We start from the raw sequence: 23,227 nt of genomic DNA, 5'->3' as shown, positions 1-23,227 counted from the left end.
ATCAAACAAGTTTTCTGGGGAGCAGGGAACCAGTGTAGCAGACAAAAGCATTTACCATTATCCTGGAATAATGGGTGGAAGAGAGCCAAATCCTGAAAGCTGTGCCCCAACCTTGTGCTGGCTGGTTTATGTTAACCTGAAGCAAGTCGGAGAGCAACGGGAAGAGGGAACTTGCACTTGAGAAAGTGGCTCCACCAGACTGTCTGTGGGCAAGCTTGGGTTGCATTTTCTGGGACGGATGATGGATGTGGAAGGGTCAGTCCCACTGTAGGCACCAGTCCTGGGCTGGTGGTCCTGGCTGCTGTTGAAAGCAGGCTGCATGAGCCAGGATAAGCAAGGCAGTGACTAGCATTCCTCCATGGCCTGTGCATCAGTTCCTGCCTCAAGGCTCCTACCCAGACTTCTGTGGGTGATGGACTACAAGCTGTACAATGAAATAAACATTTCTCTCCCCGAGTTGCTCTTGGGTATTTTGTCATAGAAACAGAAACCCTAAGACAGACCTCTGTACTGCAGCATTTTACATATGCACTGTTCTGTCTATGCACATGTGCACATATGAGCATAATACTTTTTTAAATTAAGAAATATGTGTCAGGCCGGACATGGTGGTGCACACCTTTAATCCCAGCACTTGGGAGGCAGAGGCCAGCGAATTTCTGAGTTCGAGGTCAGCCTGGCCTACAGAGTGAGTTCCAGGAAAGCCAGGGCTACAGAGAAACCCTGTCTCAAAACAAAAAACAAAACAAAACAAAACAAAACACAAAAAATTATGTGTCTGCTCCTAAAATAATCCACGCAAAAACCAAGTCAATTAATTTTTATTTCAACCAAGAATATAAAATAAATGTGATGTAACTTATCGTAGCTGGAAGAGTCACTTTGAGAAGGGGGGCTGGATAACTCCAGAGCAGAAGCACCCAGTTCTGAAGAGGCCAAGACTACACACCCTGCATCCCCAAAGTGGGCTGAGGGCAGCAGGCTTGGCATACACACATCACAGCAGAGCAAGGAGAGCCATGGCAATATCTAATCATACAGAGGGGGTGCGTGCAGAAAATGACCAAAAAGATAGACAGGTACACTTCACAAATAGGAATTATCAGGAATACAAACTAGTTTAGAAAGGACATACTGTATAACATATATAAAAAGTACTTTCAGTTGTTATTAAAAAGGACATCTCAGTCCTGGCTTTGTATAATGCTTTTAGTGTCTACCCAGACAAAGCTTTTTTTTTTTTTTTTTTAAAGTTAAATAGTATTAGTTTACTCACTATGTAGGTGGTAACAGTGCATTAGGTATTTCCCATGTAACACATTAGCATCACTCCCTACAGAAAACAGCCTGGAAGGGTAAGTACCCCGGGTACCATACACTTCTGAAGTCCCTCAAGCCTTTGGGGCTGTGATGTTTCTAACTATTCTTGATGATTATGGGGACCTAAGCAGCTACACTCTGTAGAAAATTATTACTTGTACTTGACTCCTCCGGGCCTCCACTAAGCCCAATGGCCATTCATTGTCTTTCTCGGTCACCTAGGGAGCAATGCATAGTTACTGCTACATCTTAACTCAGAAGCCAAGCAAGCTTCAAGTCCTACTCTCCCATCCCTTTTTCTTGTAGCAGAGCAGAGCATCATCTCAGAGGCAAGAGAAGGAGGAATGAGGTGGCGAGCAAGTGTGAACAAGAGGTCATTCCTTCCCATCATGAAGCTACGTTACAGAGTGCATAATGTCAGAGCTCCAAGTCCTAAGGTTTCAAAAGCACAGAATAAAAATAGACTTGTCTCTTGATCTCTGCAGCTCAGTTCACGGCTTACTCCATCAAAAGGATTGCTTCAGCCTCCATCACCCACTCACGATGGACTGCTTCAGCCTCCATCACCCACTCACACTATGCTACTTTGAGCTACTCTGCCTCCAGAGGCCCGAAACCTTCCCCCAAACTCCTCACCACAAAGCTACCTCTAAAAGTGACTTAATACAAAGAACAGAAACCTTTCAACTCAATTCGTCAATCCTCCCTAGATTCTGAAGCTCCCCTAAGTCCCCATGTCCGTAGAGAACAAAATAGAATCTAACGAATGTTCAAAGAGAAATACCATCACTCGAGGCTCACAGAGGTAAGCTCCACCCTTAAGAAGCTTCACAGGTCCCATTAGAGGTTCCACCCCATGACTATGGCCTTAATGTATACGAAAGGCTTTGCTTCCTTCACAGAGAAAGGAAATAATGAACAGAAATTATTTCTGAGAGTACTGGGCACAGGTATGCATTGCCAACCCTGAGGCAAGAGGAGGAAATCAAAGGGTCAGAATCAGCGCAGTGATGTGGAACCCAGCTGTAGAGAGTGGAGTTTTCTGGCTATGTCCTAGAAGACACTATACTGGAAGCAAAGGACAAAGTGCCCTGTTTGAGTCAGTTTTACCAGAACAGTCCTGTGAATGTGTAAGTGCATACTGCCAGAACTGTGTATCCAGTTTGTATACAAAGAATATTTTAATATATACACACATACATACACACACTAGGGGCTAATGTCTTTTATTAAACTGAGCTCACTGGAGGGCAAGAGCAAAGCTTTCTGTTCTCATTCTAATTCTCTACAACCACTTAGTAGAATATGGTCTGTCCACAAGGGCCACCCAACCGCTGCTGAAGGCTGCTGTGAACATTTCAAATATGCATAGATGCCTTTTGTGACAGCTAATCACTGGCTTTCCGCTCGAGTGGTCAGACACAGACCTGCTTCCCCATAACACTGTTTACCATAAAACTCAGAAGCATAGTCATCCAAGTGGGTTCAGAAGTAAACAAAAGGACCTTCATATCCTATGACATTTATAAGTCAACCACACGGCACGCACACCCCATAGGACTTCATCATCACTGGATTGGCTGCAACAAGGAAATGTCTCTATCCAGCAGAGCACTGAGCCTGTGAGAAGGGAGCAGTGGCCCTGGACAAAAAGGCTCCAGGGCACAGGACAGAACTTTATATAGATAGCGACATTATGCACGAGGCTGATTCTTATTTTTAAAAAATATAAGGGATTAAAAAAAAAAAAGTCTAAGGAGATAGTCATAAATTCCTCCCAGTGAAGCATGTCACATGTCAATGACTTCATTTTCGGTCCTGGTATGCATGTCACTATACAGCCTTTATTACTATTTATAAGCATCATTATGCTGAAATCAGTATGGTCCTGGCTGGCTACAGTATCACATCAATAGTGCAAAATGTATACTGGCTTCTAAAAATCTTATTTTACTTGTATATGGACCCCAGAGTATCATAACCAGGTAGATAGGCTCACAAGAATAGTTTTTTAAGAATGCATATAGTTTGCATATACAATTGGCTATTTGTTTCTAGCTGGTGCCGCTAGGAGCATCAGAACACAGATGCTCTGCCCTGCACTGCAATGGGGGCTCTAAGCCTTCACATTGCCTCTTGATTCTGGAGGTGGGGGTTCCTCAAAAGTAGCTAAAAAAGAACTCCCCTCTAATTCGTAGATCATGGAAATGCAAATATTCACCTTATCTACTTTACACTATCTGCCCATAGTTCTTAGGCACAATTATTAAGTTTTTTTTTCCTAGGGGCAAAAGAAAGCATTCAGTGCAATAAAAAAGATTCTTGACAGCGTTAAGTCTCAGTTACAGCAAAATTATGCATACATAATACATACTTCAAACATGAGTGAAACCTAAAATTTTAACATGCTTTAAAAATAGTCACTTTATGCTTAATGTACATACAAATGGAAAACACTGCAGATGAATTAACAGGCTTCTATTTGAGTATCCTTGATTATGGAAGAAAGTTACTCATGCTGACCAGATGTGAAGAGACTGAAGAGCCAGCAGCCCCTTGAGAGAAGCGTCTGACAATATACATGGAAAAAGCTTTTCCTTCACGTGGAAGAAGCATGCTTTGATCAGCGTGACTCCTTGTGAGGTCCTAGTGCAGGAAACAGGCTCTTCAGACTTCTCAGGTGAGTCCCAAAGGACTGGATTCCATCAAAGCTCTTGAAACCTCTTTTAAAGTAGACTTAGCTACATGAAGTTAAAATTATAATTTTAATTACTGAATATTATTCAGAATATGATGATTCTGGGAACTGAGTTCCCCATGAATGATTATATAAAAACCACCAAGTACGTCAGTTCTTCATAGCATAAGCAGGTAGCTGCAAAGACCTAAGCTGTTTTTGGTTGTGGGCACCGTCTGTCCCACACTGTCTTTCACTAGACCTTCCCTGAAAGAGATAAATAAAAACATAATAGTAAAGTACTTTGGGACAGTAACAGTTTCTTTTTAAGACTTCCAAGAGCAAAGCAGTTAGTCTGTGGAGACTGTGTAGTGCTTTAAAAGGTTGCTAAATCAGTTCATGAAGTATAAAACTATACACCACTGGAACCCTGTTCCTAGAACATTGAAATCCTAAGAAAAGATAAATTATAATGATTGCTACAGCGTGAGAAAGGTGCACCAGAAACTCCTTCAGAGACTGCTGAAGGATGCAGAAGTGCTGGGTAGATCAGAGGCTTCATCAGGAAAGTCACAGAGGAAATCATGCGGGGAGAGGGCTGGGGGACACTTCACAAGAATCTTCTTTTAGTCAAGGAAGAGAGATTAGTCCTTCAAAACACTTTGCATGCAAAGGTTTCCTCTCAAGTGTCTGCACTTTGCACGGTGTCAGTCTTCATTCTGGGGTTCTTTGTAACACAAATACCACCCTGCTGGAGTCCGAGGCCAAGCAGAGGGAGTGGGTCAGTACCGGTGGGCCTGGTGAGATGAGTGGTACTGGGTACTCTGTTGAGATGAAGAGTAGCCTAGCGTACTCTGGGACTGAGAGGACCCCTGTACACTGCTTTGGTAATTCAGGCGAGAACTGGAATGCTGGAAGAAAAAAAAAAAAAAACCATAAAAGGGAGTTAGTGACTGTAGAGAGGGGTCAAGGTACCAGTTACAGTACAACAGAGATTTCAGCTACTTTCATCATGAGGCTACTGCTATGTTCTGCTTATCTGAAACTGTAGCCTGCTCAGACCATGACTACCCTGGTTGGCATTGACTTTGGCTAAGTAGTGGAGATGGGAGCTACACTAGTGAAGAAAGGCAGGAAGGAAATTTCTGAGATGTAATTTAACCTTTTACATGACTAAATCTGACAACAATTTGGTAAATGAAAAAAAAATGCAATCAGTAAGATATAACCACACCCTGCACCTTCTCACTTTCAATCGGAAGCTGTGACTAGAAAACCAATCCTTCAGCCAGAGGTTTTAGAGTCAGAAGCCAGGGACCCTGGGGCCCTACCAATAAGCAAGCAAGCAAGGCTGACAGGACACACTAGCAGTAAGGACCTAATACTTCAGGTAATAGTCAAACTTCAGGTAATATTTAAAACAAAACATTCTAATATATCTTATTTCCCATCTAGAAATTAAATAACTTTACTATTACTACTTGGGCCTACTCCACTGGCCCCAAGAGATCAGGTGTGAACAGCTTTTAGCTAAGACCCTGTACTAAAACAACTTTTAAAATGACATTTTCTCTTTCAACAGGAAGGAAAATCTGTACCCCACCCCCACCCTGTGTGTGTGTGTGTTCTGTTGTGTTTTGAAGCCAAGGTCTCACTTTGTACCCCAAGTTGGCCTAGAACTCACTCCGGGGCCATGCTGGCTCAGCAATGCCCCTGCTCAGTCTCTCAGTGCTGAGGTCCCAGGTGTGAACCACCACGCTCCTCTTTCTGAAGTGCACACCACAGCTTATACTCAAGCAGCCCCAACCCCACACGGGGAAACTACTACACAAGGCAGAGTCCTCACACAACAGGTCAGTGTGCTGCTGAGTAACACAAGGAAAAAGTAACCCGGGCTTGAATACAAGAAAACAAAAGAGTGTTTATGACAAAACAAACCTAAAGGCATTTTATTCCTGGTAAATCCTAGCATCAGAAGATGTGTGGTACAGATGTAATTTCCTTGTGTTAGCACCAAGAGTACTATCTAGTGTTATCACAACTTTAGTATGGCTTACAATCGTTTGCGCTGTCTCAGCCTTTACTGCTCCCCGTGTCTATGTGCCTACTGACGATTTCCTCCTACCAAGAGCAAATCTTCTCAGGATGCTCAATCCCAAGTGTTCTTGACTTTGTCCAAGTAAGACACTTTGCTTATGTCCCGTCTTTCTTACCCAATGTGGCCAATATGAGTAACATGTCTTTAAGGAGCCTCAGGCCTCCCTCCTTTCTCTCCTTAGGGTGTTATGATAAACAGGTCGTGGTACAAAGTATCTCACAAGTTATGAAATATGACTAGAAATCGTCCTTTCATTCAATGCTAGAAATGCAACATCGAATTTTTATAGAAGACTCTGGAGCTAAGAACTATTCAATTCTAAAAGGCTTTGTTAAAAGTCAATTTCCCATTTCATAAAATACATTCCCATCAAAAAGGAGAGAATTCGGGGTGAACCTGATAATCCGACGGCATGCCGGGCCCGCCTGCGTTTGCACCCGAAGGCCCAATGCGGGGTTTCTTGTTTGGAGGCGCCTGATTCAGCCCGGAGTCCTGGCTGGGCTGCAGCCCTGCTCCAGCGCCCCCACCGCCCGCAGTGGCTCCCCCGGCAGTCCCATTGGTTTGGGCACTGCTCTGCTGTGGTGGAGGAGCCTGTGGGGGGGCTGCTGCCTGCTGTGGGGGGGCTGCAGGCTGCTGATGTGGGTTCTGCTGCTGCGGCTGGTTCTTTTAAGGAGAAGAAAGATTGAAAATTTTACTGTGACACCAAACGGGAAGTTCCTTTCAATGTTTGATATGCACATGTGATTGGTGACACACCTGGGGTACAGAGCCTAGTTGTACACATGTAATGATGCACCTAGGGTATACAGCCTGGTTGCACAGGTGTGACCAGTGACACACCTGGGGTACACAGCATGGTTGCACATGTGTGACCAGTGACACACCTGGGGTACACAGCCTGGATGCACATGTGTGACCAGTGACACATCTGGGGTACACAGCCTGGATGCACATGTGTGACCAGTGACACACCTGGGGTACACAGCCTGGTTGCACAGGTGTGACTGGAATGACTGAGATGGGTAAACACTAAAATACACCATTCCCAAAGCATAACACAGCAAGCCCAGGATAATAATACTCCCTGAAGTTCACTGAAACTGTGCAGCATCTTCAAATTAAACAGTGATCGGGAGTTGGGGGGTGGGAGGGGTGCTGCTGTAAAGTACACGGGGCGATATCTCACCCTCCTAAAGCAACCAAAAGCCCTTCTGGTCAGGATTCTGGAAAAGAATGCTGGGGAGTGGCTAAGATTCTCTAACATAAAGGACTGGGGGGCAGGTCGGAGTGGGGGGCGGTGGGTGGGAGAAGCAGAGCAGGGCAGGGCTGGTACTGCCTGAACAAAAGGAGGAACCACTGGGACTAGAATGGGCTACTAAAACAAAACAGGAAGTTCAGTTTAAACCTCAGTACATGCTTCAAGTGTACACCCAGTTATCTTCCTGCCGCTCTTGCTTCCTGAAAGCCAGGGTTGCATGAAGCTTGTACCTTGTCGCCTTTCTCTTCTGGTTCATCTTCATTAAGGAATTCTCTTTTGGGGTACGGAATCTGGCAGCCAGCGAACACACTAAAACCAATAAAGAAGTTCACTTTAAAAGTTTCCTTTTTCTTTCTTAACTTACACTCTCTTCCTTACTGTGGCTGGTGTTTGCTAGACACTTTCCAACCATTATATTAAGCAACGAGGAAGAAGCAAGTCACCTTTGCCCTTCCTGCCTACGACTGCTGCTAGCGAACCGTGTGAGACACAGAACTCTGTTCACACTGCTTCGTCAGCACCAATCTAAACTGAGTTTGTATCTACTTCAACATGAAAACTCATTTCTCCTGCAGAAAAACAAGTGCATTTCTAATACACAGAGCCTGAGTGCACGCCTGGCGAGGTGAGGAGGGAGAGGGCTGCAGGTGTCACAGGCTCCATCCCTTTGGTCAACCTCTGGTCCTGCTGCATGGCATCCGAGTCACACTTGTCCTGTCCGACTTGCACCTAGCAGTCTGGCATGGCCTCTGAGGAGGCCTCTCTGCAGGCAGGCAGTTGTCCTGAGCAAAGCAGACAAACGCTCCCCTGCCTCTCGGCAGCACCCAGCACCTTTGACTTGGAGCAAGGACCATGGAGGGAAATGAATACATACTCTAATGTTGGCAGGGGGTCTTCCTGGAAGTAAGGGTCCTGCAGAGCCTGCTCTGAGGTGATTCTCTTGGTTGGGTCCATGGTGAGGAGTTTCTGAAGCTATAACAAATAAAAAATGTGACAACATTTGAAAAGGTTGCTGACATGTCAACTACATGACATTTGTGTAAATGTCTAACATGATTAACAGCAAATATATCTTACACATATATGCACCCACGTGTGCTTGTGCATGTTTATACAGTCTGTTCTTCTACGTGGGTTCTAGGGATTGTGGATCACCCAGGTTGTCAAGGCTTGTCAGCATGTGCCCTGACCACTGAGCCACCTAGCCAGCCCTCCCATCACCTTATACTGTACACGTAGCACTATACTCATAGTCCTGAAATTACCAACTAGGTCTCTTAAAATTATTTCTGACATAAATCATTTAATATATTAAGACTAGTAGTCAAGGAAGATTCCTCAACAGATTAAGATTTAATTTCTCATGTATCCAGCAATTCATTCCTTCTTTCCTTTCAAAAGGAAGATGAGATGGGACAACTGCAGAGCGAGCAGGCTTGTGAGGTCTGGACCTGAGGAAGCACCTACCAGGAGGAACACTTTGCTGTCAGGCTTGACCTTGTGCTTCTCCATGTACTTTATGAGGCTGCTGTTGGCATACCTGCAGGACACAAGTACATGGTGAGGAACACATGTGATTCACATCCCAAAAGGAGAGCTCTTCAGGCAAGTCTCTTTAGGGTCTATGTGCAGACACATCACTCACTGGTGACACTGGGGAATAGGCGGGGCTGAATAAACTACAGCCCAGGGTTTCAGTGCTGGAGTCCCTTTAGATATGGTTATGTACCACCATCAGCTCTGCTCTGATGCAAGTCACATCTAAGAGATGGCTTGCTCTGTTTCTCCTTTTGCGGAGCCAGAGATCATGAGTAGCTCATGCATGTTAGACAAGTACGCTACAGCTAGCCATCACCTCCCTACCTTTTTTACTTTCTATTTTGAGACAGCTCTCACTAAGTTGTGCACACTGGCCGGCCTTGAACCACCCTCCCATTTAGCCTCCTGAACAGCTAGGGTCACAGGTCTTTGTCATCAGGCCCAGCATAAGAGATACATGAGTATCAGTACACAGGAGAATATTCTTACTATCATTTTTGTAATAGGAAAACAAACAAATAAAAAAGACCCCCCCCAGCCCCCAACCTATAAACAATCGAATATCTACCCACTGAAGAAACAGAGCAGCTAGGCACATCAACTGTTAATGTTATTTAAAATTTAAATGGTTTCAAAATACAAAAATATAACCCATTGTTAGTGTGTGATAATGTCCCTTTCCAGCCTTTTATAACTTATATTTAAAGCAGAATTAGTGCCTCTTAAGAGTATTTAAATAGGGTGGGAGGCGAGGGGTGGCACCCAGCACTCAGGACAGAGGCAGGTGGATCTCAAGAGTTCTAGGAATTGGAGTTATAGATGGTTTCGAGCTACCATGTGGATGCTGGGACCCTAACTGGGGTCCTCTGCAAAAGCAGCTTGTAACTGCTGAGCCACCTCTCTAACCGTGTTTAGTTTTTGAGACAGATTTTGCTGTATTGCCCATTTCAGCGTCTTAGGTACCTGGGACAACAGCACCCAGTTAGTTCAGTTACACTTGTAACAAGCTCCCAAGGGCACTTATTCTCACATAGGATCCGGTCTTCGTACCCCAGACAATACTTAGGTGTGTATCAGAGAGTGTATGGACAAGGTAGATACCGGGTTTGGTGATGGGAAGAAGTCGGACGGTTTACAGAGAAACCAAGTTTCTCTATCAGTCTTAGGTCTTCTCTGTCCAGTCAACTGTTTTCCTGAGTAAACCTAGGATGCTAGGTTGTTACTATCATAAAAAGCCCGAATTTGTTGTTCTGCTGAATTCAATTGTACAATTACGGTTGTAATGTTTTTTCCTTAGTGTGAACACTAAACTGAACTGTTTATCTTTTAAATTATCCTGTTCCAGGGTCTGAAGAGTTTCCACGGTGACATAAACTTGCTAAGTATTTATCAAATTGTGTTTATTTGAACATTTAGGTTTTGAAAATAAAAGTAATGATCTCTTTTGCATACATCCTTCCTCTTTTCTGGCTTGTTGAGGATTAAATCTGAAAACTGTCCAGTGAGCCACACGGCTCCCTCAGCCTTGCCCTGCTTTCTAGTGAGCTCCCAGAACTGACACATTAACCATTACGAAATACCTACTGTCTCCTTAGCGATTTATGTGCAAAGTACTCTGGGAGTTCTTTTTCTCTGATATGGTAAAGCAAGTTAATATTCTTTTACTTTTATAATACTATTTTATGTTAAGTGGTAATCTGTAGAGCTGTTTCCAAGATATTTGCTTTAGTGATTTCTTTGTTGTTTGCACAGTCCACTTCAGTAACTTTTCTGTGCTCTATCAGACCCACTGCAAAAGTCAGTGGACAACCATCAGACCTGCTGGGTCTGTCTTCCATCATTTGTTACAGGGGAAAGGGTGGGCACTGGCCCAAGCTCTTTTTTTTTTTTTTGCTTTGTTGGGGACTAAAACCAGAACCTTGCATATGCTAGGTTAGCACTCCATTAAGCTATAGAACATTAGCTATGCAGTACAGTAGAAGCAGTTAATTTTAAATTAATAAGCATACAGTATGTGCTAAGCCACGGGGATATATGTAACGGTGTATGGGTGGCTCATACAGCAGCAGCACAGGATGCAGAGTACAAAGGGAGTGACGTAACCCAGACCTGGAGGGTCAGGGAGCTGAGGCCCTAGGAGTAAGTACAAAGAGTGCACAACAATCAGTATGATGGCAGGGGTGAGAGAAAACTAGGAAAGCATGCATGTAAAATTCCAGAGGTCAGAAAAAGCCAAAGGTATGTGAGGTGCTTAAGCTCTCTAATGTCTGGGTTATAGAACATGGAACAGGCGAGGTCAAGAAGGAATCTGGTGATACACAAGCCAAGGTTTGGCAACGGCTATGAAATGGAAAGCAATGAGAACTTATGACAAAAGCGGTGTGTTCATTTTGCTGTCCTTATTTACTGTGTCAGGAGCTTTGCTTACACAGCCATGGCTAGCCTGGCACTCACTACATCATAGCCCAGGCTGGCCACCATGCCTAATTTCTTCAAGTTTGCTTTTGCCAACTGCAACATGGAAAGAGCTGGAATGAAGAACAGGGACAAAGGCACAAGGAAAAGGCCACTGCAGGGCTGTAAGGAGAGCTTGCTGGTGTTCTAACTATACCTGGCAAGGGTGATAGGTAGAAACTGGGTCAAAGCATTTCTAGAAGAAAGAACTGAGTAGCTCTGCTATTCATTGGGTCCAGCGAAGGAAGAAATGACAAGAGTGAGACAGCAAGGTCTGCGTCATGGGCCTCGGGCTTGAACAATCATGGAGCCATTTCCTAGAACACGAATACAGAGCACAAAGGCTCAGAGGGCTATTTTGGGCTGAGAGTTCACTGGCAGTCTAATAAGTGAGTTTGAAAACTAGGGAAAAGCTGAGGAAGATATATGAGTTAGACACCTCTAACCCTAAAAATTGAAATCCAAAGCATTTTTAGAATCTAAAATACCCCTCAATTCTAAAATATTTTTCTAGGCTTTTACTACACTTTGAAAAAGATGTATACTTGTGTGTGCGCACACCTTTCCGTTTGCACGTATCCCAATACGCATGTGGACGGAGCTCGAGAACGAGTCACATCCACCTTCCCACAATCAGGTCCTGAGCCACCTCCCCTGGCCTGGGTAAGAGACAGAAGTTGTACAAACCAGGAATGATCAGTCGGCTTAACAGGTGGTGAATATGGCAATCAAAACTGTGTGGTTTGCTGGGGAAAAATGTGCAGTGGCAAAGGAGCTCAGGCCACGATCTGAAATGTGTGTTATTCCGAAGGCAGAGGTGAGGGTTCCGCTGAAGGCTGTGTGAACGAGAAACCAGAAACGAACTGGGCTGCACTCTCATTTCTACCAGCCATCTTGGACTGAAAATTTCCTGGTAAGCTGAAGCGATCCTGGTCATCAACTTGACTGCACTTCTAAAATCAAATAAAATACAAGCCACTCGAGTACTCCTGAGAGCAATCTTTTTTTACTATCATTATTAGTTTTTCATGTGTGTGGGAGTTTTGCACCACATGCACACAATGCCTGCAGAGGCCAAGAAGACATGGAGCCATTTCCTAGATCCCCGATCTAGAGTTACAGAAGGTGGTCAACTGTACTACACCTGGGTCCTCTGCACGAGCAGTGAGTGCTCTCATCTGCTGAACCATCTCTCCATCCCTCTCCTTTTTATGTTTTGAAAGTATTTTCTGTGTATGGGAGTTTTGGCTGTATGTTGTCTGAGTACCACGCTCACGCAGTGCCTATTGGAGACTTGAAGAAGGTGTAAGATCCAGTGGGACTGGGGTTATGGACAACTGTGAGCCACCAAGGAGGCGCTGGGAATGGGAGAGATTTTCTTCCGCTGGATTATCTGAAGCAGGAAGACCCACCCTAAATGCTGGCAGCACCTCTCTGGAGACATTCCAGATAAAAGACATGAAAGAAGAAACTTCTTTTTACCTGCTTGCTCTCTCTCTTGTTGGCAAGTCTACCCTATCCTTGCTGCTGTGATATTTCTTCACCACCATTAAAACCAACTTCTTGCCGGGTGTGGTGGCGCACACCTTTAGTCCCAGCACTCGGGAGGCAGAGGCAGGCGGATTTCTGAGTTCGAGGCCAGCCTGGTCTACAAAGTGAGTTCCAGGACAGCCAGGGCTACACAGAGAAACCCTGTCTTGAAAAACCAAAAAACAAACAAACAAAAAAAACAAACAAACAAAAAAAACCAACTTCTTTGGAATGTCAATGTAGACTGAAGACTGGTAGCTCTGTTGGGACATCCAGGCCCACGGACTGAACACTACCAGATCTTCAGTCCCTCCAGTATGAGACAACCATTGCTGAGCCAACTAGACTTCACCCTATTCTCTAATACTCATGCATCCATACGTGCACGCACACACACTTGAGCATGCACTGCCAGCTCTGTTCCTTTAGAGAATCCTGACTAATGAAGCTGGCCTCTGCACCCCCTCCATGTCTACTCAACATGCAACAGTCTGTTCCACTCTGACTCTGGACCACATGGTCCTCCATGCCACCATCCTTCCTGCTTTCTCACCGTAGCATCTCAGTCACTGACCAATACCCAGACAGGAATAAAATCACAGCTGCAGGATTGAACTAAGGTCTCTATCATATTAAAATTTAACTTTTTATTGTATTTTCGCTGTTTGAGACATGGTTTCTCTGTGTATTTCCTGGCTGTCCTGGAACTCGCTCTGTAGACCAGGCTGGCACAAAACTCAAGAGATCTGCCTGTCTTTGTTTCCTGAATGCTGGGATTAAAGGTGTATGGCACCATGGCTGGCCTCTGTTTTTAAATATTATAGCCCTAAATTAGGTATATGTTAAAATCATTTGGAAAATATTCTTTAAAACACAGGCATGGCATGTTAACTGACATCTGAGTCTCTGGTTTAAATCTATATACTTTTTTTTTAACAAAAAGAATAAATTTGCTGGGTGGTGGTGGCGCATGCTTTTAATCCCAGCACTCGGGAGGCAGAGGCAGGAGGATTTCCGAGTTCCAGGCCAGCCTGGTCTACAAAGTGAGTTCCAGGACAGCCAGGGCTACACAGAGAAACCCTGTCTCAGGGAAGCTACAGTCTGTAACTAACGTGTCTGAGTATTTGTATCACTCACAACAACATTCATGCTGAGACCTAACCTCTGGCATGTATCAACAGGGAGGCCTTCAAGGGACTTTATAATGGAGGGGTCTGTGTCTGTAAATGGTGCTGATGTCTTAAAAGCTGAGGCTTTACACAGAGTCCACAACCTTGGCCTTCTACCACCGCCGCAGCAAGGGCAGACACCTGCCAGCACATGCACCCTGGATTTGCCGGGCTCTGCAAGTGTGAGAAAATTAGCTTCTGGTGTTCGACGACTCAGTCTCAGCATTTTGTTCTGTTTCCCAGCATCCACGGGCTAAGATAATCCAGAGTTACTTACGTAGTTCTTCGGAAGTCTTTTTGAAGTGTTGGGTACTCTGGCATTTTTCTAATATCTTCCCAGTCTTTATCTTTAAAAAAAATTTTTTTTAAATAGAAATTATTTTATTAAAAGTCTCCTAATTTTTTAGCTTAAAAATAAACAAAAAACAAACTTTGTGCACGCATTTACAAAGAAACACTTTTGAAATGTAATTCAAAATAGTATTTTGAAAAGGGCAACAAATTACCTGCAGGAAACCCCATGACACTAAATATTCGATCTAATTGATCATGATGAAAAGGATTGCTTGTTTTTATATCCTCCTGACGACAGTGAAAAATGGGTTCTGAAGTCAAGAGTTCAGCAAATATGCAGCCTATTGCCCAGATGTCTATGAAAGAAAAACAGCCTATTACACAAATGCATTAATATCCTCAGTTACAATTCCTGGATAGAATTCCGACATTCAAACAAAGATACATTTCAGTAGGCCAATATGTAAAATATCATAAGCACATTAAGAAAGCCAACAGAAGCTGGGATGTACTTCACTTGGTAAGAGCTTGCCTTGAGTGTACAAGGTCCTAGGCTCAATCCAGCACCATGAAACCACAGGCTATGACGTCACACACCTGCAAGCTTAGGACTTCGGAAGTGGAAGTTATATATCATCCTCAGTTATATCAAAAGTTCAAAGCCAGCCTGAGCTATAAGAGATCCCTCTTTAAATAAACAAAAATAAGACTTACACAGAGACAGAGGGTGGCTAAAGGTGTGTGTCATGCAAGTCTAGAACCTGAGGTTAACCCCAGGAGCTCACATAAAGGTATAGGAAGAGAATTAACTCCTCTACCCTCACATGTGTACTGTGGGGTGTGCGTATGTATGTGCATGCGGGTAAGCACATGCACACGTGGACTTGCACCTGTGCCCCTTAATGACAAATCAATAACGTATGTAACATGGAATGCTTATATCATCACTTAACAGATTGGACGAAAAATAAAAGAAATGCTTACTTGTAAATTTCCTGGTAGAGACAGGCTTAGGAAAAAACTAAACTTGACAAACAATGGATTCTTTCTAGGTGGAAGTCTGAGAGGCTCTATGCCTAAGTGAGTTAACTTTTTTTTTTTTTAAAGATTTATTTAATTTATGTATATGAGTAGCTGAATAGATGGTTGTGAGCCTTCATGTGGTTGTTGGGATTTAAATTTAGGACCTCTGCTAACTCCGGTCAACCCTGCTGGCTCAGCCTATGCTCAATCCAGTCCAAAGATTTATTTATTATTATACATAAGTACACTGTAGCTGTCTTCAGACGTGCCAGAAGAGGGCATCGGCATCAGAACTCATTATGGGTGGTTGTGAGCCACCATGTGGTTGCTGGGAATTGAACTCAGGACCTTTAGAAGAGTAGCCAGTGCTCTTACCTGCCTACTGTATTTCCTGCTTTACTGGACAAGGTGCTATTCTGCAGACCACAGCAACAAGAGTGATGGCACGTCGTACCATGTCTTGGTCAGGACAATTGGAAATGATCTTTTCTCTGGCACAACACTCCTGCCTTCATTTCCTTTTTATGAAGACAGTTCTGACTCGCTTTCCCATTCTTCAGATAAATATGCTATGTGAGCATACAGCAAGGAAGATGTGCGTGTTCTTCCCATAGCACTGGCTTTATTATGAACAATCTCACATTCATGAGTGTGCGGATTGTCAATCATCTCAACACTTACCGATGGCCTTTGTGTAATGCCTGGCACCAAGTAAAAGTTCTGGAGCCCGATACCAAAATGTCACAACCACTGGATCCAAATCTGCGAGTGGCTTTAGAGGAGAATTGAATAACCTGGCAAAACCCATGTCAGCTGAAAAAATAAAACAAATATATAAAACTCATTTTGCCATATGATCAGAGCCATGCCGGAGTTGGTAACCGCCTTTAATCTTTCAAGGATGAACTTTTCCTCTGAAACTGTGCGCTGGTTAGGGACTGTTTTGTTTATCTGTACTAAGACAGAGTCTTCTACCCTGTCAGCTTTATTTACTGACCAGACACTAAAGCTTAAGTCTTACTTCCTGAGAGCAAAGATTTAAGTTCAGAGTCAGAAGTACAACCTGAGTCTGAGCCTCAATCCCAGGCTGCTGGGAGCAGATAGGACTGAGTCTCCTTGTTTAGACTGTGCACCTGCCCATCTGAGCCTGTGCGCCTGCCCATCTGAGATTGACTGCACATCACTCAGTTCAGTATGCACTGGAATCAGCTGCTGCAAGTTACATATGTCTCTTCCCAGCTGTGTTCAGGGGCAGCGTACTGGAGGCACAGAATCGGCTATGGGAGGTAATTCGAGCATCCAAAACAGAAAATGCCACACTGGGACCTTTTCCCTAGAAAGTTGATCATAACAGTACATTATACACAATCCTCAGAACATGTATAAAACATAATAAATAATTGCTATAAAACATAAATAGATAACTGCTATAGTAATTTAACAAAGATGTAAACAAATGCTAATTTACTTAAGCATTAGGGGTATATAAAACTAGAATTTGTCACTATTAAGGGTCTATAGATCTTTTTTATGATTTCATAAAGAAGTACTTTGTATTTGTAAGACCCTTTACAATTTATAAATGGCATTTATACACATCACACAATGTCATTTCATTTTCATAATAGAACAGTACTTTGCTTCTCACTCTGAGGTGAAGAACCTAAAGCCAAAGCACAACTGAATTATTTTTCTATGTGCACAAGAACAGTAAGACATCATACTTAAAAAAATATGTTTTGATTTGAGTTTTGTTTGTTTGTTTGAGACAGGGTTCCTCTGTGTAATGGGCCTAGAACTCACTCTATAGACTAGACTAGCCTGGAACTCACTAAGAACCACTTGCCTCTGCCTCCTGAGTACTGGGATTAAAGGTGTGCAAACATATGTGTATGTGTGTGGGGGGGGGAGGATTGACATTAAGCATCTTCTTATATTACACAATGTTGTCTAGCCATTTCCTCAGAGATTGAAACAATATACCGCAGCAAAAAAGTTCCTTGAACCAGAAGGGAAACATCTCAAAATTCTTCAGGAAGTCCCTGAAACTGACCAGATTTACTAGGGCCCTCCCTCCCAAGGATAAACCATTAACAACTGCTGAGGTCACTCTCAGACAGGCAAAGGGGTAAAAAAGAGACAGACCAGATCAGCTGCTTGGACGAAGAAGAGACAAGCCCACTTGCCTGGAAGAGGTTTAAACCAACTGAGTCATTTGGAAAGGACACTCAACCTACTGAGCTACTGTAGGCTGCACAGTGTGCTCCAGGTTCCAGTTTTTGTGAGCTGTCACCTGTGCCTAGATGTGCTTTGGTGATGTATCTGTCTTTGATCATTTCTGCTCCGATAAGCAACCTCTCACCTATTCTGCTAAGTAACCAATGAGAGATGAAGTTGATCTCTGGTAGCATCTGTACTTTGCTCTGTCATGAGCTCCTCATCTGGGGTGCGTAGGGTGAGTGTGTAGCGTTTCCCCAGAAAAAGATTAGTCACACAACACTCCTCATCTTATTTTTTGAGACAGTGTCTCTCCCTGAACTCAACACTTCTACACTGGCTTGGCTGGCTGGTCAACAAGCTCTAGAATCCTCCTGTTTCCAACCCCTGCATCCCGAGTTCTAGGGTAAGAGACTAACTTTCAACGTGGGTGCTGGGGGACTGAACTCAGGTCTTTCATGATTGCATGTTAGGCACTTCAACTAAGACACCAGCCAGCCCTCTAGTAGCTAGATTCTTAAACACCAACTGACATCCAATAGGTTATGTACATGGTAATCACAAACCACAAAGGTAGAGGCACAAGAATGACAAATCTCTATAATTTAAAATACACAATATACACAGTACATTTTGAATGTGTAATGGACCCAAATGCACTATAAAAAGTACAAATGCAGGTAACTATAATGGATCATTTAATCTGAGACTAAGTATGCTATAATATGCATTAAATTATAATTGACTATATTGTTTCTTTAGAGTTTGAATAATTTATAATGCTTCATGAAGCTGCTTTGGAGTATTGAGCTCTTAAAGAAAGAAAGGCTAACCAAGGAAATCTGTGCTAATGTCTACCCCTTAAAAACTAAATTTCTCTAGTGATAACAAAAGCAGTCAATATTCTTACCAATATTACATCTATTTTTATTAGTATACAATATTGAGAGCACTATTTTATATAAGGTAGAAGCTAACTGTGGCTGTTGGTAAAGTATGATGATGGAAATGTACAGTGGGATGCTGTTCTGCGCCCACTGAAAAGCATGTTATATTAAAGGCAAAAGCTAATGTTTCTTTTCTTATTCTCTGCCTCCTAACTAAATTTTTAAAATTTAACTAGTTAGTTAGTTAGCTTTGGAGACAGGGCCTCTCCATGTTAACTCTGGCTGGCCTCTGCCTCCCAAGTGCTGGGACTAATGTATGTGCTGCCATACCTGACTCCATCTCTTAATTTTGTTTAATTCACTGTCAAATGGAGCTAAGGCCAGAAGAAAGTAAGTACAATTCCATTCTACTGAATGAACTTTACAGGTGCCTTTCCAAATAATTACTAATGTAGACCAAGTAAGTTTTCTAAAATACAATGCATGTGAAAGTGTCCAATGAAATGGATGTTTGTGGGTGCTAACTAGGCAACGTCAGACATCAGATGAGGGGCAGCACCAAAGCCTAGCACCCAGCAGTCTGCATGAGGGAGCCGGAGTCGGAGCCGGAACCGGAACCGAGTCACGGGAGCCAGTTCTGCTGGTTCCTTCCTAAGAAGCACTAAGTCCCAAGGCAGGAGGGTCTACATCTCCTTTAAGGTCCCAGGTAGAAGGATGCTTTAACCACAGAGGAAGCAGACAAAGGAAAGTGAAAGTGGGATTGGATTTTGAAGTTGAAATCTTTTGAGTTAGGGAGGGAGCAGGGATATTAGGTAAGAACTGCTAAATACTTTTCTTAAGACAGGCTCTTATTCTTAGTTCAGGCTGTCCTGATGTAGCCCCAGACAATCCTCTCTTCTCAACCTCTGAAGTACTAGGACTGTGGGCATAAGCCAGACTGGAGGGTGTTTGAGGATGCTGGGGAGGTAAGGATACAATGCACCTCCTTTTCCACTCAACTGTAGTGTTCTGAGCCCAACAAGAACCACACTAAAACCTTGAACAAGTATCTGCTCTTTTTTTTTTTTTTTTTCTTAACACTGGAAATTGAGCCCAGGGTCTCATGCATGCTATGCAGGCACCCTGCCACAAACTGTACCTTCAGTCCCCACTTTCCTACCTTTAAAGGGTAATTCTGGGGCTGGGGAAATAGCATGGTGGGGAAGTACTCATCTGGTGTGCACGAGGCTCTGTATTCAACCCCAGTACCATATACACAGGAGCGTGGCATTAAGACAAAGTTTATAAGCCACCGAACCAATCATTGTTACTCTTACTGTTATTGCTCCATTTTATTGTTTATATCAAAACTATCATTCTTAAAAATTCCCTGAGTAGAGAACTGAATTTTATGTTGACCACATTTGGGTGATTAAGGGGAACAGTAATTGACAAAAGTCAGAGTCTAAGATGAAGATGATGAGTCAGCTCGGGGACAATGGAGTCTGGGTTGCTAGGAGAGCCGAATAATAGAGAGAAAAGACATCGAATTGTAGACTCACTTTTATTACAGCTAAAATTTGAAGTTATACACTGCCACACCCTTGAAGAAACAATTATAGAGGGAAGCTGTGTCCCAAACGGGTGCTAAAGGTGTCCTCAAACAGCACACTGGGGAGAGCAAGAATAGCAGCAGCACAGTGCAGAAGGAACCACGCAGACCAAGACAGAACACAGCCTCAGGGCCAGACCACGCAGGGGTCAAGAACAGTGACTGACATAAGCCACTGGATCTGCCAGGGCAAAGGTAGTAAGCACAGGTCTTTTCAGAGACCCTTTTGACAGAGAATGGACTTTAAGGTCAGATTATAACAAGTTATGGTGAGTGAGACCAAAGAGGAACAGAAAGGGTACCCTAGAAGTAAAGAAGCAATGGGGTAGGGGCAGCAACATGAGGCGCAGAGACACAAATGCTAAAGAACAAGATGAGGTATGAACTGAAGTGGTGCAGAAAAAGTTACAACTCGTTTAAAGGAACTACAAGGCTAACCCAAAGTCACAACTCATTTAAAGACACTACACGACTAACCCACCAATGTAAACCTTGTGATTGCAGAGTTGGAATGCTGCAGACCCAGAGCCAAACTATCTTAGCTCTCTAGTTCTCTGAACAGTCATCTGTTGTCTGCACCTCTGTCTGACTTACAGTTCTTTCAAACATCAGGTACAACCTTTGGGATTGTGCACAGACACAAGCTGGAAGTGAAGAATGGTACTGGGTAACATCTGAAATCCATAGCAGAGTTTATCTACTTTGATATGACCCGGTCCACATATTTGGGAGATACCTTGATGTATGATTTGCTCTGGGAGTATAAAAGTTCATGCAACCACCTCTACTTTGGAGTGTTATTCAAGGAGACTTGAATGTGTGTCCCTTGGTGATGTCTACTCATGTCTGCTCAGAATACACTACTTTGCTCAATTTGAGATGAAAGCTCTACTCTGCACCAACAGTTTTGGTTCCAAACCATGAGGCTCCATGGGAGATCTGCTTTCCTCAGAGGAATCACCTCAGGCACCAGCAGGTCCCCTGGGGTAATGTTGGTAAGTTCTTTCTGGGGCTGACGGCCTGTCTGGCAGCCGTCCAGTCTCCTCAGCTGACTGTATCAGATACCCTCCTACTTGATCGAAGAGCCCCCCCGAGTATTTGTTGATGATGCTTGTTTCCAGACTGCGTGTTTGCTACCATCTCCAGAACCTGAGTGCGCAGCTTCTCTGTGCCCTCTCTAGCTTCCCGAACCTAATGCCTTCAGGTTACACGTTCTACAAGTTCTACGATCATTGATCATAAACATACCAAACATGATAAGCACCTCTCCTCTCCCAGGAGTATCAGCATCTCTTCAAGATGAGCACTAGCCTTAGGGAGTGAGACAGCATACACTGCCCCCTTCTGAGAAGTAATTTTATCAGTGCCATTATGAAGGGGTGGGCACCCAATGTCTTACTCCCCTCATGTTCTTGTAAACATTCAAACAAACTCCAAACACATTGGGAGGAACCTACTTTGGTATGAGACCCAAAGAAATTTTTTTCTACAAGTGGCACAAAAATTTGATCCAAAACACAAATCCCTCTAACTAGCATCTCAGACTACACAGTTTCAAGGAAAAGATACCTTCGCCAAAACGAGGGGGAACAGAAATTCAAAATAGGAAGTATTTGGAGACAACTGCCACCTGGAATTCACCTGGTTTTATGTTTAATAATTATAGTTATTCAATTACTAGTTATTTGGAAAAACAGGCAAACCTCCCAAACTATAACTCGGCTTTATCCATCCCTATCCCTCACAAGCAATGAGGAACATTCAGTGTTTTTGTTGTTGTTGTTTTGTTTCTTTAAACTAGAAGTTCTAGGAAATAAAGCAAATTGAACGGAAGAGTACTTCAATTTGAATTTGAACAAGCAATAACACTGCAAGCTTACAGAAGATAACCAAAAAGAACTTTGAAACCTACAGAGACAAGAACGGGGACAAAAGCTGGGTGGTGCTGATGCAGGCCTTTAAACCCAGCACTGAGGAGGCAGAAGCAGGCAGATCTCTCTGATACACAAAGAAATATATATGTAATAACATCTGCTCAGTCTGATACTGTTCCTCTTACGTATGTTTTTAGAGCTGACCATAGGGTTAATGGACATCCTTAGTTGACTGTAGATCTTTGTGTATTTGGGACTCTACCAAATGTGTTTTCATAAGTTGCCAACAGATAGAATAAGACAGCTTTCTTTCTGAATCTTTGCTAAGAAGACAACCATATTTTGAATTAATATTGCTATCTGCGGGGCAGTGGGCGCCGGGGGGAATAATGGGGACTGGGAGAAAACCCCACACCCTGCCAGACTTCCAGTGCTCTGGGCGACCTGCCAGCGGGAGGTTAGACACAGCTCATTAGAAAGCCTATCCCATCGTTCAAGCACGGTGGGCCTTGATGAGCAGAGACAGACCCCACTGCCCTGTAGTTATCAACATGCGCAATTCCACATGCAGACAAAATGAAAGACTTTAAGCTATTTCAATGAGAAAAGATGTTTTTTAGACAGAAAGCATTTCATCTTACCAAAAATATTGTCTAATTTCAAATTTTTATATTTATTTACCACTTTTTTATTTAATTTGAGACAGGGTCTCATTCTAGTCCAGGCTAGTCTAGACTTACTATATACAGTCCAGGCTGACTTTGAATTCATAGCAGCTTCCTGGGTGCTAAAAAATTTTGCCGAAGGTATTTCAAAACACAATTAAAGGATTTTCTAAGTTCGAAATCAAATGCACTGATACAAAACTAAAACCTACTTTCTATGAATAAGTTTTTATATTCATAAAAAATTGGCTTAAAAATTAAGGATGTTTTAATCCTTTACTAAACAGGTCATTTAAAATTAAAAATGGCTTGGTAGTTAGTATTGGTCTTGCAGACGATATGGGTTCAATTCCCAGCACCCCAGTGGTGGCTCGCAATCATCTATGACTTCAGTTTCAGGTCTATGACACCTTTTTCTGGCCACTATAGGCACCAAGCATGCACATGATGTACATACATTCATGCAGACAAAATACCCATACCTATAAGAAATAAGATTTTTAGCAGGACAGTGGTGGCGCACGCCTTTAATCCCAGCACTTGGAAGGCAGAGGCAGGCGGATTTCTGAGTTCGAGGCCAGCCTGGTCTACAAAGTAAGTTCCAGGACAGCCAGGGCTACACAGAGAAACC

General features: G+C 43.3%; 1 protein-coding gene across 7 annotated transcripts in view; it reads right to left on the bottom strand.

Moving 5' to 3' along the window:
• Window positions 1-805: 805 nt before the first annotated feature.
• Cdk19 (cyclin dependent kinase 19) overlaps window positions 806-23,227 on the bottom strand; it is a 126,960-nt gene continuing 104,538 nt past the window's right edge. For 4 of the 7 annotated variants that reach the window (XM_029542268.1, XM_029542266.1, XM_029542267.1 and 1 more), the window contains 8 exons: window positions 16,044-16,175; window positions 14,552-14,695; window positions 14,323-14,392; window positions 8,821-8,893; window positions 8,228-8,325; window positions 7,584-7,662; window positions 6,492-6,758; window positions 1,214-4,908 (listed from right to left, as the gene is read on the bottom strand). In XM_029542268.1, coding sequence (XP_029398128.1) covers window positions 4,780-4,908; window positions 6,492-6,758; window positions 7,584-7,662; window positions 8,228-8,325; window positions 8,821-8,893; window positions 14,323-14,392; window positions 14,552-14,695; window positions 16,044-16,175 — 992 coding nt within the window. In that variant the 3' untranslated portion in view covers window positions 1,214-4,779. Of the gene's footprint in view, window positions 4,909-6,491; window positions 6,759-7,583; window positions 7,663-8,227; window positions 8,326-8,820; window positions 8,894-14,322; window positions 14,393-14,551; window positions 14,696-16,043; window positions 16,176-23,227 lie in introns of all 7 variants that reach the window. The other 3 variants (XM_021204557.1, XM_021204560.1, XM_021204559.1) reach the window with 1 other exon arrangement.

The sequence above is a fragment of the Mus pahari genome, chromosome 9 (assembly GCF_900095145.1).
Source record: "Mus pahari chromosome 9, PAHARI_EIJ_v1.1, whole genome shotgun sequence".
Taxonomy (NCBI): domain Eukaryota; kingdom Metazoa; phylum Chordata; class Mammalia; order Rodentia; family Muridae; genus Mus; species Mus pahari.
The sequence above is the reverse complement of the archived record's forward strand: the minus strand, read 5'-3'. Positions and strand labels throughout refer to the sequence as shown.